We start from the raw sequence: 20,700 nt of genomic DNA on the forward strand, positions 1-20,700 counted from the left end.
GTCTCTCCAGCATGATGATCATCTTCCTCTGCTGTCAGAGGAGCTTCATAAACTCCACATTTCAGTGGCGCACTCTCTGAGATGTGCAAACATGGGACTGGCCAGATCTCTATAGATGGGTACACCTTTTATTGGTCTGGTCTCTCTGGGTGGGTTTTATTATATATTATCCTTGAATATAACTAATATATCAATCAGGAATGGAATGTTCAAGGTCTGGATTCAAATGTGAAAATGATTGCTAATCTCGAATTCCTTTGGAACAAAAAGGCTGATTTTGTCATCTTTCAAGAGACCAAACATCTTGAATGTGGTATGCCTAGAATTTATATTAGATACTACTGTGTGGTGGTATTTGCATTCACCCCCTTTAGGAAGCATGGTGTGGCAATTCTGGTGCACCACAGCTTTCAGGTTAAAATTTTGAACACTCTGAATCTGATATTGGGAGATTTTGTCACACTCTAACAGAACTTGGGGAGTACAAAAATGTGTCCTGTTCCTTATGCTATTCTACCCCTAATCAGCCTTATTTCCAAAACTAACTGTTATAATTGGCATATTCATTTAATTTTCTGTGAGCTTTCAGTAATTGATAAAAATTATCTATACATCATTGTGTGTGGTTTCTGACCCAAGGAATTAACAAAAACAATTACAATTTATTTTTTGCTAGAAAATGCCCTTTATTTATTAATATTTTAAAATGATCTTTGACTTTTTCTAACAGTTTAGATCTTAACGATTATCTTATTTGACCATGTTCGTCTTCCTGGTCCATTCTCATAACATTTTTACTGACTTAATTTTTCAGTTAGTACAGTAAATAACCAAATTGTACAGATAAAGGATTTTGAAATTATACTGGGTATGGACGCTACTACTACTGCACTACTTGAGCCATCTATACTACTTCAATTATTTCGGTTTTCACTCCTCGGCTACATTCTTTGATTTACGATTTTGGTTTCAAGTCCTTGGCATTTGTTCAATTGTTTATTAAGAGTATTGTCTTCCCGATATCAACCTTTGTCTGTTAATAAAACTCCTGTCTGTCTGCTTATTGCATTCTTATTTAAATACTGCTGGCAGGCCGTACACTTCATCTCACTGCTTGCCAATGGTGGTCTGCTGAATCTTTTACTTTAGCAAAAATGTACATGATCTGAAAGTCTTTAAGCACCACTAACGTATATAAAATGTTTTTTTTCTTTAAACAGGATTAGTAGGTTACTTATGTTTTGACAATTTTCTTAAAAAATATATATAATTGGTTCTTTAATTTACTTTTTAATTTGCATTTTTTTGTTATTGACAAAAAACAGTTACTATTCTGATATGATGAAATGTTATGGTGTATATGTTGCAAAATGTGTGTTTGTTTTAAACTAGCCCTATATTTCACTTGGAGGGCAAAGATTGTCCCTTTAAGAAAATCCTAACCTGCACAGCATTTAAGATTTTTGTTCTACGTTGCAGGTACTTGAATCATGCAATGTTTTACAAACACCAAATGTGTACACTACTAGTCAGCTTTGCGTAGCAAATCACGTAATTCATCCACCCAACAAATTTTTCATACTTTCATTGGGAATATTAATAAATATTAATAATCAATGACAAAAACATAAAAGCATAAATAAAAACTTGCACAACCACATGAGAAAATATAACAGTTGCTAGGGTCTGTAAATTTAATCAAACCATGAACACACTGTATAAAGAATAGTCTACATTACACTAAGATGCACTGTCAAGTTCAATCTAGCATTCAACATCTAATAAGTGAATACTTGGTTACCAATATAATCAACTTTACAACTCACAAAATTACTAGCTATTTCAACAGATGGATTTGACGTTTTTAAAAACACTGTCTGACTTGAGTAAAACCACTATAAATAGGCTATGAACAAACCTTTTTAGTGACTAATCTTTAACACAGAACAAGAAGTGTGGCAACAGTAGTCCTGCTCAATAGGACTGTAAATTCACTTTCCCTTTGGCTGACGGTTGGTACAGTACGGACAGATGACCCTAATTGATAATAATCCACTAAACACAATGATAGATTAGCACAGAGATCTCATAGTCAATACTTAATACTCGATAACACTCTGGCTGGCTTGGAAAATGGATGAATTCTTTAAGTTTTGGGTTTTTGTTTTCATATTGAAACTCAGTACCTTTCACCTATTTTTTGAAACACAAAAGCAGAATAGGTTTTATTTAAATTTATGAAAATTACTTCATTTTAGAACACAATTTCATGTGGAAAATTGATATATACCAAGATTGTGAAGGAATAATCTAATCCTTTAACTAATGATTTTTATAGTATAATTATTTTTATATTTATTTAAGAAGCAAGACATAATAAAACAGATAATCAAATAAAAATAACACAGGAAGTACAATAGTAGTTAGGCAGAGCAGCACAGTAGGTAAGGCTTTGGACTTCAAAACCTGAGGCTATGTGTTCAAATTCTGCTAATGACAGTGTGTGACTAAAAGCAAGTTACTTTACCTGTCTGTGCTCCAATTAGAAAAACAAAAGAAATGTAGCTAATTGTATCTTAAATGTTCTGAGTTGCCTTAAATGAAAGCATCAGCCAAATAATTAATTGCAAATTATCCCAAAGACACTCCATGAAACTCAGCACTCGTAAAACCAGTAAGCCCCGTCTAAAATGATTTTTTTGTCTTACTTAGGATAAGATAGCATATAAAAAGGTTCAGGATAGAAGCAGTTTATTTTGGAATTACATTAATAAGTTCTTATCCAGTACAGAAAAATTCTGAACAGATCCTTGTAAACAAGATTAGATTTTTTCTAATATAAGAATATATAGAACATAGTTTTCCCAATGAGTTATAGAAGGTGGATTGACAGTTTTCCAGTTGAGCAGAAGTATGGTATAAAATATTACAGCATATCTTTATCTAGTCTAGTGTTAGGAGTGAATTTAAACTCAATGCTACCTGACAGATGTACAAACATATTTGTTTAATCAAAATGCTTTAACCATACTACACATTGATAAAATGTGACCTAATGATGCCAGCACTTGATAACATAGCTCACAATCTGGATCTTGTCAAGAGAATATTATGGGTAGTTTTACAAAAGATATTGTAGAAGTGAATGATGAACAATTTTTAACAATTATTTTAACTAAAATATCGTGTATATAGAGCTGTTTACGCAAACAGTTCTAATACAATCAATGAAAAGGTGTCTAGCTAAGTCTAGTATGCAAGAGAATTCTCTGGAAAAAACACGCTTTTATTAAAATTATTTTTGAACCAGTAGATTTTATGATCTACTAATGGCATGAATTAATATAGGTCTGAGATAAAATTCACATAGGATTGTCAGAAATATCATAATATACATAAGTACCAAATTTAACATTTTCGGGTTAGGGTTATTACTTCAATGCAAATTTTTTATGGTATCAATTCTATATCCTACATTATGAATGCACTTCCAGTTCACCATGGCTCAAGTTGAAGCCCCATTTCTCTGCACTCGCACCTATTAATAAGATGGCAGTAATAGCAGTGTTAGAACCTTTAACAGCACACTTAACTCACTAAAAGGGCAGTCAGAGCAACATCTGGAAATTTTTCAGATTTACGGCAAATGGAAACACCCATAAAATTAGAAAGTGAGTTATAGTGTAATTATGGAGTTAAAAAAAAAATCAGTAATTTAGTACTGAATGTCTTAAAACTACATACGACAATAGATACCACAATAAAATCCTAAAGAGAAACGACCTGGCCACCTCTCCACAGCACTCACACTAAAGTAATGCCAAAGCACTAGTCTAGTGATTGGTTTTTTAAATAACTTCATTTGATTCCACATGTTCTTAACTCAGCCATTGAGAGGGGGATCTAGGACATTATATTAACTTGTACCTTTTCTTCTAATAACAATCTGTCAATTAATTTTTACCTTTGAACCTGGTTAACCCTTTTAGGGCTCCCCTTATCCAGGTAAATTCAGGTTCAAAGAAGAAACTAACCCTGAACAAGATTTAATTTTACCAAAGCAAACACTAATTAGCACATTCACTCACACTTAATAATACAGGGTCAGTTATATCTTCGAATGTACAGTATAAGGAAAAACCAGAAAATAAAAACTCATGCAGATACAAGAAGAATAGCAAAATCCACACATACATATACCAGGCTCCTAGCCAATCAAAGACTACAGTCAACAATGAGTTTTTGAATCACTAAAAAAGCATTTACTTAAAAAAACCCTAGGCAGCCTGGTACAAGGCCAACAAAGGTTCAAAAATGTTTAAAAAAAATCTTTTGCTGTCTCATACAGGCAAATTACGCCAGAACAAAAATAATATCTTGTTTCAAGTGACGGGTGTTTACTACACATTCATACTGATTATATTGCTCTGAGAGACTGCTTTGGAACTACAGACTGGAATATATTGCTTGGGTCACATAGTTAGAACATTGAAGAGGCTGTTGAATGCACAACTGATTACATCAACTTCTGTATGGACATTGTAGTTCCAGTAAGAACAGTATGCTGCTATGCTAACAACAAGCCATGGGTTACAAGTGACATCAAGGGCCTTTTGAACCAGAAGAAAAGGGCTTTTAAAGGTGGTGATAAGCATGAGCTCAAGTGCGTGCAGAAGGAACTCTGAGTCCAGCTCAGGGAGGTGAAAGAGCAGTACAGGAGAAAGCTGGAGCAAAAGTTGCAGAACAACAGCATGAAGGAAGTGCGGGATGGGATGAAGATTATCACTGGCTGCAGCTCGAAGTGGGGTGCCGCCATCGAGACAGATGTGGAGAGAGCAAACCAAATGAACAACTTCTTTTTTAGGTTTGATCACAGTAACCCACTCTCACCTCGGAGTACTGCATCCTCCAACCATCCTTCTGCTGATACCAGCATAGGTGAGACATCCTCACCCACAATTACAGCAGCCCAGGTGAGCAGAGAGCTGAAAAGACTTTGTGCCAGCAAAGCAGCGGGTCCAGATGGTGTATCGCCACGATTGCTGAAGGCCTGTGCGTTGGAACTGGGGAGTCCTCTACAGCGCATCTTCAACCTGAGCCTGGAACAGGGGAGAGTCCCAAGGCTTTGGAAAACATCTTGTATCACTCCTGTCCCAAAGGTATCACGTCCTAGTGAGCTGAATGACTTCCGGCCTGTTGCTCTGACGTCACATCTGATGAAGACCATGGAGCGGCTGCTGCTTCACCACCTGAGGCCACAGGTCTGTCACGCCCTCGACCCTCTGCAGTTCGCATACCAGGAGAAGGTGGGAGCGGAGGATGCCATCATCTATATGCTTCACCGATCCCTCTCCCACCTGGACAGAGGCAGTGGTGCTGTAAGAATTATGTTTTGGACTTCTCTAGCACCTTCAACACCATCCAACCTCTGCTCCTTAGAGACAAGCTGACTGAGATGGGAGTAGACTCACACCTGGTGGCATGGATTGTGGACTATCTTACAGACAGACCTCAATATGTGCGTCTTGGGAACTGCAGGTCTGACATTGTGTGCAGCAATACAGGGCGCCGCAGGGGACTGTACTTTCTCCGGTCCTGTTCAGCCAACATACATCAGACTTCCAATATGACTCGGAGTCCTGCCACGTGCAAAAGTTCGCTGATGACACTGCTATTGTGGGCTGCATCAGGAGTGGGCAGGAGGAGGAGTACAGAAAGTTAATCAAAGACTTTGTTAAATGGTGCGACTCAAACCACTTACACCTTAACACCAGCAAGACCAAGGAGCTGGTGGTGGATTTTAGGAGGCCTAGGCCCCTCATGGACCCTGTGATCATCAGAGGTGACTGTGTGCAGAGGGTGCAGACCTTTAAATATCTGGGAGTGCAGCTGGATGACAAATTGGACTGGACTGCCAATACTGATGCTCTATGTAAGAAAGGTCAGAGCAGACTATACTTTCTGAGAAGGTTGGCATCCTTCAACATCTGCAGTAAGATGCTGCAGATGTTCTACCAGACGGTTGTGGCGAGTGCCCTCTTCTACGCGGTGGTGTGCTGGGGTGGCAGCATAAAGATGAAAGACGCCTCACGCCTGGACAAACTTGTTAAGAAGGCAGGCTCTATTGTAGGATTAAAGTTGGACAGTTTAACATCTGTGGCAGAGCGACGGGCATTAAGCAAACTCCTGTCAATCATGAATAATCCACTGCATCCACTGAACAGTGTCATCTCCAGGCAGAGGAGTAGCTTCAGTGACAGACATTTGTCACTGTCCTGCTCCACTGACAGACTGAGGAGATCGTTCCTCCCCCACACTATGCGACTCTTCAATTCCACCCAGGGAATAAATGCTAACATTAATTTTATTTTAATTTTTTTCATTTTTATTACTATTTAATTTAATTTTTTTTTTTTTGTAGTATCAGTATACTGCTGCTGGATTACGTGAATTTCCCCTTGGGATTAATAAAGTATCTATCTATCTATCTATCAGAGGGGACTGGGCGGTCTCATGGTCTGGAATCCCTACAGATTTTATTTTTTCTCCAGCCGTCTGGAGTTTTTTTGTTTTTTCTGTCCCCCCTGGCTATTGAACCTTACTCTTATTCGATGTTAATTAATGTTGTTTTATTTTGTTTTATAATTGTGTCTTTCATTTTTCTATTCTTTAATATGTAAAGCACTTTGAGCTACTGTTTGTATGAAAATGTGCTATGTAAATAAATGTTGTTGTTGTTCTTGTTATCTCTGGTTGTGTGTGAAATCCCAGTAGATGAGCAGTTTCTGAAATACTCAGAACAGTCTGTCTGGCACCAACCACCATGTCATGTTCAAAGTCACTTAAATCACAAATTATATCATATTTTAGAAGTTATCAGTCAGGTTTTAGTGAAACAGTGACTATCTTTCCTTTAATTTGTGTTTAATAGGGCTTTATTTTAGTGTTCTCAACCTCACGTAGAAAATGAGTTGCAAATTAATTACAAAAATCTAAACAGATTAAATAAATGTATACCATATTTACAAATGTTTAATATGTATAAGTTACACTTGCCTTTAAAATGTCAGGAAATTTTTTAGAATTAATTTTTTTATTTACAAAAATAAGAATATGCCTATTGATGTATTTTTTTTAAATCATTCAGCTTTGTGTGATTCATTTAGGTCACCTTGCCGTTTTTTGCAAACCATATGGATACCCTGCTATGCCATACAGAAGGCCAGTCACTGATTGCTGACTTTGTCATAACTTCTACCACAGTAAACTTTCCACCCCACATATCTCTGCTCAAGACTCCCATGAGATGCCTTGCAATCTGTTTGGATTGTAACTGTATAAAAAGTCAGCTGCTGCAGGATTGACTTTCCAGAGTCCCTTTATAAGCTGCACTAAGTCAATTCTATGCAGCCTTTGCAAATTAGTCATCGTCAGATGATCGCCGGCAGTGTGACTTGTCACTTTTTTGTCCTCAAGTCCTTCAGATCCATTTGTTAGTAAGCTTATTATAGTTTTATATAATTGATTTAAAGTTGCTTATGAATATATACCAATATTTAAATATTCATATAATACAGTACATTTCTAAACACCCTACATATCATCACAGATATATTTATTATTTTATTACCACACGCAGCAGAGGGTTACACAAAAAAAACTCTCTCATTTGCCTTTCCTAAACGTGTTAATTTCTCTGCTTTTGACGAGACAGAGATTTCCAGTAGAGTCTTGCTTTTGTCTCTCCATGTTTATTAGAGTTTCCTGGCATTGTTTTTTTCCTAACAGCTTACTTAACTTAAGAAATTCTGGTACAATGTGGTTTTAAAACCCAGTGACAAAGCACTCTCCCAACTGTCCCTGAAGTCCCTACACCTCTTAGGCCTGTGTTTCCCTTTAAAAGACTGGGCCTCTCAGGCAGCATGTGTCCTGCCCAATTAATCGAAAGAAAAGCATGGTTCCAATACTTCAAGCAAGAGTCTGTATGCTGTCCCATAACAGCAGTCTAGTAGGCAGTGGGGGTCTAGTGGAAAAGGCATTAGACTTTAAACTCCATGGTTGCTGAGTCATAAATTACCTCTCACTCTTTACTATGTGACCTTGAGAAAGTAACAACCTGCCAGGGCTTCTTCTGTAAAAATACACATAAAAATGCTACTATATATTCCTATTTGTATTGTACCTTAAAATAGTTTTCTCTATAGAAAAGGTATTGTTTATTATCTAGGTGGGAGAGCACTGGACTCCTATCAGGCCTCATAGTCTTTCTCTGTATATTACACAAAAACTGTGTATTTCCTTGCAGACTGTCACTGTCTTTCTTCCTCTCATTGTTTTACGACACTCCTGATGTTTCACTCTTTGGACACTATGCATAAATAGAGTCTGACACCCCTTAGAAAGAGTAAACTTCACAGGATTCCTGCAGGACTGTGCTGTGGTCCCCTTTAAAAACTACAGTAAATGTGGCCATGCCCTGGCAACTCTTTGCAGCTAGGTGTCAAATTACTGTATTATTTCAAATATAAACATACAGAAATATATAAACGCGCGCTCACAGACTTTCGATCCCCAAGCAATAGTCTCCAGCATCTCCAGGAAATTTTGCAGGTTTTTATTGGATAGCTAAGATCTTGAGTATAATCCCTCTTTCTGCTGTTGTGTCTTCTTCCAGTGGGCTATGACCAATAAACTACTAAGGGACCTCCACACTTGATTTCTAAACCACTTACTTAATTCCACTTGTTCTTAACTCTGTCACTGAGAGTGGGGTCTACTGTCTTCCAAAGAAAACTCATTTGGGTTGCATATATCATGATCTGATTCTTTTGAGATCATATAATAGGATAAAAATTTAAACGGATTGGTAAATTGACAGCTTTGTGTAAAGACTAAATCACTGTCATAAATTAAAATGCATGCTGTGTTTGTCTTGGGTACGACATCAAACTGAATCCAGCCCTGAAAGTGGTCCTCCATCTTGTAGGGAAAACTTGGGGGCTGATGGCAGGATTGGTACACCAGCCACAGCAGAAAACTACACACAGCTCTGAAATGGCAAACAGCACTCCTTTCTGCTGCCTGTATTATAAATGGATGGGGGAAAGCCCTTTGGAGTCTCATCCCCGGAAGAATCATGAGCTTCAGAGAGCCAATGGGGTCAGGCATATTAGGGATCAGAACTTGTGTCAGCACTCGGGTCCCTATTTGAGGCAGTCCATCTGAGTAGGAGCGTGGAACGTCTTGTCTCTCCTGCATGATGATGATCATCCTCCGCTTTCAGAGAAGCTTCGTAAACTCCGCATTTCAGTGGCAGCCCTCTCTGAGGTGCACAGATGTGGGCAGATCCCTGTAGGTGAGAACACCTTTTATTAGTCGGGTCGCTCTGATCGCTGTCATACTCAAGGAGCAGCCATTGCTGTGGCAGATTGGTTCTTTCCAATGGTGTCCAATGTCACTTCTTTCAACAAACATATTATGAAAATCAGATTAAAACACTCTCTTGGTGCCTTGTCTGTTGTCTGAGTGTATGCTCTGACTGCGATGAGTGATGTCTCGCTGAAGGAGACATTTTATTCGCAACTTCGCTCTGTGGTTGATGGGTGCCTGCAAGGTGACTTCAGTGTGACCACTGGCACTAACAAGGCTGTCTATGAGGATTGTGTGGATCCTCGTTCCACCGCCCTGAGCTGCATGGTTGGACTTGGTACTCCAATACCGGTGGTGCAGTAAAGGAGATCGATCACATCCTTGTGGGCAAATGCTGAAGACTCATACAGAACTGCAGGGTCTATAAAAGTGTCCAGTTTGTGAATTCTAACCACAGACTTGTTGTTGCTACTCTGAAGATCCAGCTTAGGTCCAACAGACTTCCACCTTCTAGGAGAATGAGGCTGGACCTGGCCAGGCTCCAACATCAGGTTCTTTCTAATGAGTCTGCATGCAGTTTGTGTGAGGAACTTGTACACTTGGGTATGACTGCTGATCGTAATGTGATGTGGGAGACATTCTGTGACAAGTCTCTAAAGGTTGCTGAGGATTGTGTTGGTGTTGCCAGAAAGTAATATTTCATCTTGCAGGGGTCTCTGGATACCATTGAAAGGAGTCACAGTGCACGGCTTGATGGAAACTCTGGTCTGCACTGGGAACTGAGAAGGTCAGCTGCTAGGGCTCCAAGGGCAGACAAGAAAATATTTGTTAGAGGAATCTGTGAGCAAGTGACACACCATCTACGGTCAAGTGACCTACGTCCTGGTTACAGAGGAATCAAAGTCATTATGCACATCCAAATCTGTTCTTCAGAGAGTCGCAGTCAGGGCAGGTGAATGAATGGTCCTTACGGACGACACTGCAGTTGTGACCCGCTGGGCTGGCTACTATGAGCAGCTGTTCAAAGCTCATTCTCCGGCTAGGACATTGGATATCTCTGGGTCCACAGTTCTTGAGGCTGATCCTCCAATTAGCTATGAACCACCCAATCTCACTGAGATTGCACAGGTGGTGAACCAGGTGAGGGGAGGGAATGGAAACAATGCAATACAAAATGGTGCAGAAGTGGTATGTAAAATGTACAATTAAAATGAAATACTAATACAAACAACTTAAACAAAAACCATTACCAACTAGTTGGAACCAATTCAAACACAAGTTTTCCACAATGACTGCCAGGGGTTTTTCATAAATGACCAAGTAGACTGAATTAATTAACCGAGTACTAAAGATTTTAGTGGTACTATGGGAGAGAAATCAGTCAAAGTCAAAGTCAGAAACACTAAAGACTAAGCGAAGACTTACAGAAGTTCAAGGGAGATCACTAACTTTAAAATCACTAACAACACTTGAATCTTAACCAAAACATCCTCTACACAAAAAAATGAAAAAGTAAGTTTATTATGAAATATATGTTAAATCATATTTCTCTCTTAACTTCATTTTATGTAGTATGTGAACCATGTACCACCCCAGTGATTATATTCTTCAAAATTGTAGCAATTGTGATATTACCAAAATAACAATAAAAGCTATAAAAACTGATAAAACATAAATGGAATATCTGTTCAATCATAGCATCCACATGTTGGCTAGATTTTGAGGTGTCACCCATGAGCATCATTAACAGCAAAAAGCTCAATCACCTGTGATAATAACTGAAATATTATATATGTATTTCATGAATATGCTTGAATGTGGGTACATTTCTTAGAGTGACATGGATTTTCCCATATGAAACGAACAAGTAGATGATACTGCAAATATGTTGTTTTTAAAATGAAAAATGAATTAAAATTATTAAATATTATAATATAAAATATTAAATATTATTTCAGCACACTTGCACCACTGAAGTTAAACAAGGAAAATTACACATTTTAATTCTATCCTGATAAAGGTTTGAATTTAATTATCAATTGAGGAAAATAAAACAACCTGTTGTACTGGACATCCCCTCTATTTTAAAGAAGGAACAATTCTTTACTTTACGTTTATCTTTATGTCACACAGGTTTATTGCAGCTCATGTACTAGTAGATCTGAATTTTTCGAACACCCTTTTACCAGTATGCAAAATATTAGTGAAAAACATGTGAATGTATTTAACTTAAAAACATGCATGCGAAAGGAAATGGGAAATGTGAGTCTGTGTTTATGTAATATTGTTTTAAAAATAATATCTTTACGTATGGTCTAGTATGTGGACAGTATTAAGCAGAGTGGTATGCAGTTCGTCTGACTGGTGAGTCTATGCAAACAGGAAGAGAGCGCGGTGTCCTAACTGTATTTGCTTGGCACTGTGAGTGCTTCAGAGAGAGAGACAGAGAGAGAGATATCAGGAACAAACCTGTACCTGTTCAAGAGAAATGAACACCAGCAGTCAAATCTATTGTAGTAGAGTGGTAACAAGTATTTTGATTGATTAGAGGCATGTCTGTGTTGATTAGATTTTTCAGTAATACATTCAATATTTATTAATTGAATGCACTGTATATTGTATTCAATACACAGTATATTGTGTGGTTTGTGTTTGTTTTGTAACAAAGACATCTACTAAATAATGATAATGACGAATCCCTCATTAATCAAAAAAATATGACAATTGTAGATTCAGTTGTTCCATTTGTGAAACATGAAGAGTCAAACTGACCGTTAATAATACAAATGAGAGACTGATGGTGACATTACTTGCTCTGTTTTGATCTCTTGAAGCACCCACAAAAATGCACACGAGCAACAAAAATGCATTAAATCATGACTGTGTGGAAGAACGTTTTCTATTTTAAGAAAACCTCATATAGTTTTAAAATTTTCTGTCTACAGGTTATCACTTAACTGTTGAATTTTTCAAGGAGGCTGTGGCTACAAAGTATGTGATTAGACAAAGATGGCTGTATGCAAAAATACCAAACAAAAAACTAACAGTTGAAAAATAAATTATGTTTACCAATTCTCAATAAATGCCCATTACAAATGTATTGTGAAGGCAGGAAGCCGCTGAGAATTTGCAAGGCACCCTGCCAAGTGAAGACAAACAAACCCTACTACGTCAGCATGATTTGGGTCTGTACTATGTTTTGAAAAGAACATTTAGATTCAGATAGCTTTTAAAGTCCAAATGCACCTAATGTTACTCTGGTCAGGGACTACCTTTAAATTACATCCTAGGGTCACTTCTATACCATTTTTATTTGTATTGTATTTTATTTGGTATTTCTGCTGTCGAAGATGATCCTCAATGGCTACAGTGTAACCAAATATATCTCCTTCTAGTGGCTCTTAATGTCCCTGTGAAACAGTCGTGGGGTGCTGGACAACAGGTTATCCTGTATGCTCTGTTTATCAGGCAACATGTTCATATTCATATTCCAGGTTAGCTTTGAAAGTCTATCAAAGCAGGCCTGTGATGGCTTACCTACCTTAAACTGTCAGCTTTAATGAGGCTAATTGCTGCCATCTAGTAGTCTGGAATGTCTTCCACTTTTTGCCAGAAAAGCAATATTTCTCTCTTACCCCTTTGTCCTAAGAGCATGTAGTGTTGGAATACCACTCATAATGGCTTGTCTACCCATGAGGAGGCATCCTCTATTTTCTAGTGTTAGCATTTCTCACTCTTTCAGGCTTTTACTGATCATTAGTCTTGTCCTAAGCCATCCTGCTGTAACCTCACCCTGACAACTGTATAAAATTGGTTTCTATGCTTTTTATTTATCAATTAACAAGATGACAACAAGCTGTAAACATGGCCTAATTGGAAAACCATGGACTGCACTTTATACCATTTTCCAGTCAAGTGCCTATCACTGATTTATATCAAGGTTCCCAATCTTTTTTTATCAGTACAATTCCAAAGCTTCTTCATAACTTTTCCATAGCTTCTAATCAAATCTCCATGACTTAATTTTGGTATTTTTGTAAAAAGAAGCAACAGGTTTATGGGATTTAGAATAGTGTTATTGAATTAATCATTTAAGACCATGTTTTGCAAATCTTCCTCTAGCTCAACTGTTGGACACTTGTCTCCACTAAAAGATTAACGATTTGATAATTAGTCATTTCAGATTTGTAACAGTTCAAAAGTACTAACTATAATCGTGAACTAAAACTTGTTGAAATACTTGAAGTTCAAGGGTCAAAAGCATGATTTATTAAACTTTTAAAAAGAAACCAATACAAATCTAAAAATAAATTAAATGGTCTATAGTTTTCATAGATTTTCCACAGTTAAAACTTAATACAAATACAGTTCTGCATGGCATTACTCTTTAATCTCAACAATATTTTAATTTCTAGAAAATTTGCAACCTTTCTCCACTGTTAGCCTAAACAGGCAGATTATATGACTTTCCTCCTTCATGAAATGCTTCTCTACATAAACATAAACTCTATTCTGTAAGAATAGCATCCTAAAACCTGAACATGAATGTTAATACTGAAATGTTTTATTTGTGAATCAGCTGAGTTTCTATCATTATTGCTTTATTTCATCCAATTTCTCCATAGTTTTTTTGTTGATATCCATTAAATATACCTGTTTTTGTTTTGCAACATGACAAAGAATTTTTGATTTTGCAATTAAAGTCAGTTTACTTCTAGTTTCTACTTTGACAGCATAATCATCTGTTGCATGCTCAAATGCTTTTACATCAGTCTCCAGTTGGGATCTCTTTTCTTCAACTTGTCAAGCTCACCCATGAGACTCTTCCGCGTTTAAGTTAATCCTCTGTTCTTCACTCTGTCTTTTCTGCTACATCAAGGTACAAATGGTACTTCTGCCAAGATCCTGCAGCTGACTTAAGAAGCTTGGAGTAATCTGAAAATTACATACTTCCCCAGCAGCCCTAATGTAGTCAATGATGATTCTCTGTGCAACCATTGACTGCTCCTTCAGGATTCTCCATTACTATATCCTTATTCACAGAGAACCTCCTCCCCACACTTGCCTGTCAAAAAAACATAGCCAACAATTCCACTAAACTCAAAGACAGAAATGCTACACTGACAACTAAGTCTTTAAGTTTTGGTTAGCATAGTAGACCTGGTTTTTCTGCCACTTCTCCTCTCAAAAGTTAATATGCAAAGACTGAAAGCAAAGGTAGACAATTATGGTAAAACATGAAAGAAAAAATTACACATATACATATATTTTAACTGAGCAATTTCATACATCTGGTTCACACAAAACCATCAACTAAATAAAGTCACCTTTAGCTGCCCCTTGGGCAATTTCTTGCTCCCATATACAAATAAAAAACCCAAAACACACCAAATCCTACCTTTAACTATAAGGGATGGTCCAACAACCCTCCACAGATATATACATGCATACACACAAAACTCTCAATACAAACTTAACACTAGAATCCCTGAGGCCTACAGAAATACTCATAATCCCAGGCCACCTTAAATTCCTTCACACCTCTCCACAAGTGTATTTTGTTTTGTAAATGTGTCGATCAGCACAAGCAGCCTGCTATCCCATCTATTAACTCGCTCGCGTACTGACTTGTCTATAGCTGCAGGTGGAAGCTGCTGTCACACTTTTTGTAACCGATCTTTTCCTGAATAAGGAGTAGCACAGCACATGTTCTTTGTCAGCATGCCCATGTCGATCAAACACAGGAAGCTCTACAAATTATTTGTAACACCTCCCAAATTAGTGATCAGCAGTATTATTCGTGATATAGAACCCAGAGCATTAATGTTCTTTCACATGCAGCCACATTTTCTATGCAGCGGTGTTGACAAAATTTCAGTACAAACATATCGTAACCTGTGATTTTAGCAAAGTCCCCTCTCCGAGTAGGACTGTCTTTGAATAGCCAGTATAGGCTGGAAGGAGTTTTGTCCAATTCCCATCTACTCAATTTACATTCATTGCGAAATGATCAATGGAGAATGTGAAGTCAACATTATCCTATGTTGATCACTGCCTTGTTCATATCATACAAAATCTGTTACTCACATGCATATCCTTCTGTTTGACCTGAAAGGTGTCATTAAGGAGCTCATCAAAATAAAGGGCATGCCCAGCTTATTGAGACACTTTTGTGCCAAGCAAAGATTTACAGTAGGGAGCTATGCTGAATGTAGTAGAATATGAACATTTTGTTTCACTGTATGAAAATGTAGCTGGAATTTTGCTGGTGATTGACACTGTTTAAACAGCTGTCTGAGACTGTTGCACAATTTGCAAGAATAGTGCGAACCACTATTCAAATGACTGAGGGATGCCTTTGAAGCTAAGGATCAGTGCTGGTATCTGGAAGGATGCCAGTTCAAATCCCGTTACTACTCAAAGGAATCCTGCTCTGTTGGGCCCTTGACCAAGGCTCTTAACCTGAAAATTGCTCCAAGGGCGCTGTACAATGGCTGACCCTGTGCTCGGACCTCCAAAGGCCATGCGAAAAGACAATTTCAGACAATCAGACAGATAATCCCTCAGGGATTAATACTGTGTACCAAAACAAAAAAATTACTTTCAGCACTCACAAGATTGCAGTAGACAGAACATCAGTGTGGGACACGGATATTTTTGTTGCATGTGGCTAACTTCACTATGTAAGGGAATTCTACTAATCTTTACTATGCCAACCCACCCACCACCCATCTGGACCTGCCTCTTCCTGCCCGGCACCCAAATGACTGGAAGAACCTCCATCTTGGGCAGTCTAAGTAGAACACTGGTCTGAGAAGGCTTGATTTTGCATTTTCATGCTCTTTATTTTTTGAGCAAAGCTTATTTCAATTGTAGGAGGTTTTCCCAATGGTGCCCAAACACTCTCACTGTCTCTTTTGATCTTATTATAACAGATACAACTGCATTATTTCATATGCATGCTTCTTTGGATAATAATGCTAATTAAAGTGCATAATAAATTATCTGCCAAAAATAAACATATATTTCATATGCATTTCTCATCCTAAATATTTCTAACATGTTTATCCCCTTCAGACACTAAAAAAAATAAGTCTACCAAAGTAATCCCAAATAAAAATAATGTACTGCATTATGTTACTGTTATTTCATTACTTAAAAATGTACTAATCTATATTGTCTATGTATGGTAAAAAATTACGCAAGATATGTTTCCTTAACTGTAACATTTTATTTAACTTTGTCAGCTGTAATAATAATAATAATAATACAAATGGAAATATTTAAACTTAATATCCATTATAATAATAATAATAATTAAACTTAAATATTGTACTTGTGGAAAGTAACTTGAGTCAATATAAACATTTTGGAGTTTATAAACCTATTCAAGTTATACATAATTAGTTATATTGTTTCTTTAAAGGGAGACAAAGTGGGATAAGTGGTCAGCAGTGCTGCCTCACAGCTATAAGAAGTTTAGGTTCAACTCCATGTTCTCAATTCGACTCGAGTTTCCTCTATTTTCTTTCCCCACTAGAAAGACATGTAAGTTGGGTTTATTGAAGACTATAAATTGTTCCTGTTTGAGTCAAAGTGGGATATGAGTATCTCCTTTAATGGAGTGGCATCCCAGACAGGTTTGGCTGCTGCTTTGTGTCTTCTACAAATATATAACATTACTATTAGAACAGGGTGGGTTGTAACTTAACTACATTAATAAATTTTATTTTACTATTTATGAATTTAATACCAATTTAAAAAACCCTTTGCAGTTAAATTATATATATATTAACACATATACTAATGCAGAAAAACACAGAATACAGTGCAAAGAAGAAAGAAAAACACAAACAAAAGGAACCCATAAATAAACACAGAAGTACTTGGACAGAATAACAAATATGCAATGGCAGGTTAATGATTATGTGTATGGGTATACAGTATGAGTTGTCCGAGTCAACAGAAAAAAAAAAATCTTAGGAAGCATAGACAGAGCTGTACTACTTTCCTACAAACCAAATTCTGCCACTGGAACAAAAATATATGACCTGTATTCTCTGTCATTGTAGAAGTTCCAGAGAAATGTATGCTTTTCTAATATATTTTAACGAGCCACTATTATGTAATTTTATTGCTGCATATTTGTCAAGATTAACATTTGTTTAAAATAACATACTGGATTAATTTTTGTAAATAATAATTAACCTAAGATATAGTTTTTGTGTTATTATGTTATTCTACTTGGAAATTATATACAAAATATTTAATATGTAGCATTTTTACACTATTTTACACTATTATTGTACTCGATTTAACCACACTTTATTTTCTTCACAAAATGGACATACTTTATGTAATAAAGTACAAATAATATTACTTTTAATTTTGTTTGTTTCAAATTGGATTGTTAACAAAAACTTAAACAATTAATGTTAACACAAAAATGAAAAAACAAAAAACAAATACATTTTTTAACTTTTGCCAATAATTTATGCAACTTTTAGAGTTTGTACTTGTATTTAACAAGAATTACTCAATAAAGTAAAAGTAAGTAAAAAGCTATAAATAGTCAAGTGAGTGGAATAGTATTCTTTTTAACAGGCCAAAATAATGCACTGGTTGGCTAAAATAATTATTAAGGCATGATTTTAGAGTTGTTCCCAGAAATAAAATGTAAACATTCAACTTTACATCATCACATCTGAAACGGCCGATTTAATGATCAACCTATACCTCTATGTGTATTTGCTTTAAGTGTTTACAGGTACAAAGTCTACAGCCATTTTTAACAAGAACATCTAAAAAACAGAATAAGATACATATTTTATTCTCCTAAACAACACAATGACTAGCATAATGTTAATTTATAGGCAATTATACTCACAAACATTATTGTACATGCATATAGTTTAAAAAAATATAGAAGAATATTGATCATACCTGTCTCCCTTTAAAAGAACAGTCTTCTTTTCCAGAGCACTTGGTGGCAATAAAGGAGAACGCAAAGTTATCAAAGGTGTACTGGGAAAACCTTTTACATTACTCCTACCACTTGAAAAAATAGCTGCTTTTTGTCCCTGGCTCGCAGAAGTTTGTAAGTCTTCCAGCGTGTTATTCATATCATTCATCAGTTTGTCTAGATCCAAGGCATCATCTAAATGAGAAAAAAAATGAATAGATTTTTAGGAAACAAATTTAAAGAGTATTTCATTCGGCACAATGTGCCAGTTGCAAACTCTGAATGCAGCTTAACCTTAGAGTGTCTGCTGCTACTCTGCTCTGCTCCAGCAGGATAATTTTCCCCTCCTACCAAAACATGATCCACCACAATAAAGTTATTTTTAAAGTGATGACTCCTAAATTAGCCCTCATTGCTTTTACTCAGTGGCATATTAAAAGTCTAGAAATTGTTTTTACACTCTTTTACAATTCTCTTTCTAAGAATTACCTTTAAGTTAATGTTACAGAAAGCTGCCCTTTTTCCCCCACACTCAAAAGAGCTGACACAAAAAGCAATTGCTGTTGTTGGTATGCAACTTTGTTTCTGTAATGAGTCTTGGCAAACATTCAGACTGTAAACCAAGTGCTTCTTTGTCATGGACTTTGCACAGGATTCCCAGTTGAACCCTAAACACAGTATAATATTAATACCATTTAAGCAAAATACAAAATACAGTGATTACTGATTCTGTTGCAGAAAATTGAAAAATATCTTCCCTTGACTCTTACTGGACAAACACGGCTAAAGTTAGAAAGTTCTGTATGCAAATTTCCAATTATAACCTGCTCTGCAGAATAACTTTAACAGGATGGGATGCCAGTAAATATAAATATACAGTGTGTGTGTATATATATAAAAATACATATATACTGTACATACACATGTATACATATATTAATATATGTATGTGTGTATATACACACACACACATATACATATATATATATATATTTTACAGCAGAATGGAGCAGATGCTCTGTGCTACTGCTACTACTATAGTTTATTTCCAACACAGACTGAAGATTTCTCCAGCCTAAGTGTCTTACCAAGTTTTTCTTTTTCTCATAATGCAAAAATGATCAAATTTATAAGGACAAGCTTTCAAATTAAAATAATGTATGTATTACAGACCTGATGAATTCAGTTCAAGGCTGCAAAATACCAGAGAGTACTTTGGAAATGTCAGGCACAAGGAAGCAACTAACCCTGAACTGAGTGCCAGTTAAACATGCATGTCTTCATGATTTTGGAAGTAAACCAAAATACACCGAGAAAAGCACACCAGCATAGGGACAATATCGGAACTCTATATCCGAGTATGGTTTTTAAATGCAATACATGCTAAATAAGCTTACAATGCCTAACACTTTATCTCTGTGCACCATTAGCTAACTTATAAACTGTCATTTGATATCACTGGCCCACCCCAAATTGGGTAGGTTGTATGGGCCTATTATGATCTACAAATTAAACTATGAACCAAACAAACCCATCAAACCCTAGGTGTTCACTGGAAAGAGTTGAAGAGACAGCTCAAGCCCAGAGTGATGATTAGTGGAGCTGGCACTGCCTGAGGATCTCCTACAGTGTCTATCAGATTCTTTATATTCAGTGCCATCCGTGGGAGACAGAGGAAGACCTAATCAAGCTGAAGGACTGAGCGGATCTGGCAAAATGAAAACATGAACTAGAATGGTAAGTTGACAGGAAAAGACACAGCCTTCAACATAAGACCTGCAGGCTACATGATGGAAGAAACAGACACCTGAGAATCTGTGACCTATGACCCTAAAACTCCCAAATGTTATGAATGTATAAAGACCAGCTACATCATTGTTGTTTTCTTTGCACAGGAAAACGTATGGAGTGTGAACATGTCAAGGGAAGATGGCATTGTCACTTATTGGTCAATCCCACTGTGCCTAACTGGTATTGTATACAAGCTGTGATTAAAATGTTTTTCTGTCACAACTCTTCTAGACTCATGGAGTAACATCCCCAATGGTATATCCCCTCTCCTACCTCACAACAGTTATTAAAAAAAAAAGAAAAACTGCTTACCTGTAAGCACGGGGAAACTAAGCCCTTTGTCATTGGTGTGGTTCATCTTATGTGGAAGTGACTCACTGGGCATGTGCAGGCAATGGTTCTCCCAAATCTCCATATAAGAAAATTAGCTGCATTATACGGCTTTGCTTGTGAAATTTATAAGACAATGGGCGTCAGTTATAGTGCAGTCAGTTAATTGTTTGTATCAGAAGTAACATTTTTTAAGGCTTTGGACCTAGGACTTCAAACCCAGCATTTGTGGGTTCAAATCCTGCTAC

The 20,700-nt window shown here is 36.7% G+C and overlaps 1 protein-coding gene across 4 annotated transcripts in view; it reads right to left on the reverse strand.

Moving 5' to 3' along the window:
- Nucleotides 1-20,700, reverse strand: part of grb14 (growth factor receptor-bound protein 14) — a 339,463-nt gene that overhangs the window by 211,628 nt on the left and 107,135 nt on the right. Inside the window, exons 1-2 of one of the 4 annotated variants that reach the window (XM_039757511.1) lie at nucleotides 19,505-19,565; nucleotides 18,313-18,526 (exon numbers count right to left, since the gene is read on the reverse strand). In XM_039757511.1, the coding sequence (XP_039613445.1) occupies nucleotides 18,313-18,500 (188 nt within the window). In that variant the 5' untranslated portion in view covers nucleotides 18,501-18,526; nucleotides 19,505-19,565. Of the gene's footprint in view, nucleotides 1-18,312; nucleotides 18,527-18,625; nucleotides 18,653-18,820; nucleotides 18,887-19,504; nucleotides 19,566-20,700 lie in introns of those variants that run through there. The other 3 variants (XM_039757509.1, XM_039757510.1, XM_039757507.1) reach the window with 3 other exon arrangements.

This window comes from Polypterus senegalus, chromosome 6 (genome assembly GCF_016835505.1).
Source record: "Polypterus senegalus isolate Bchr_013 chromosome 6, ASM1683550v1, whole genome shotgun sequence".
NCBI classification, from domain to species: domain Eukaryota; kingdom Metazoa; phylum Chordata; class Cladistia; order Polypteriformes; family Polypteridae; genus Polypterus; species Polypterus senegalus.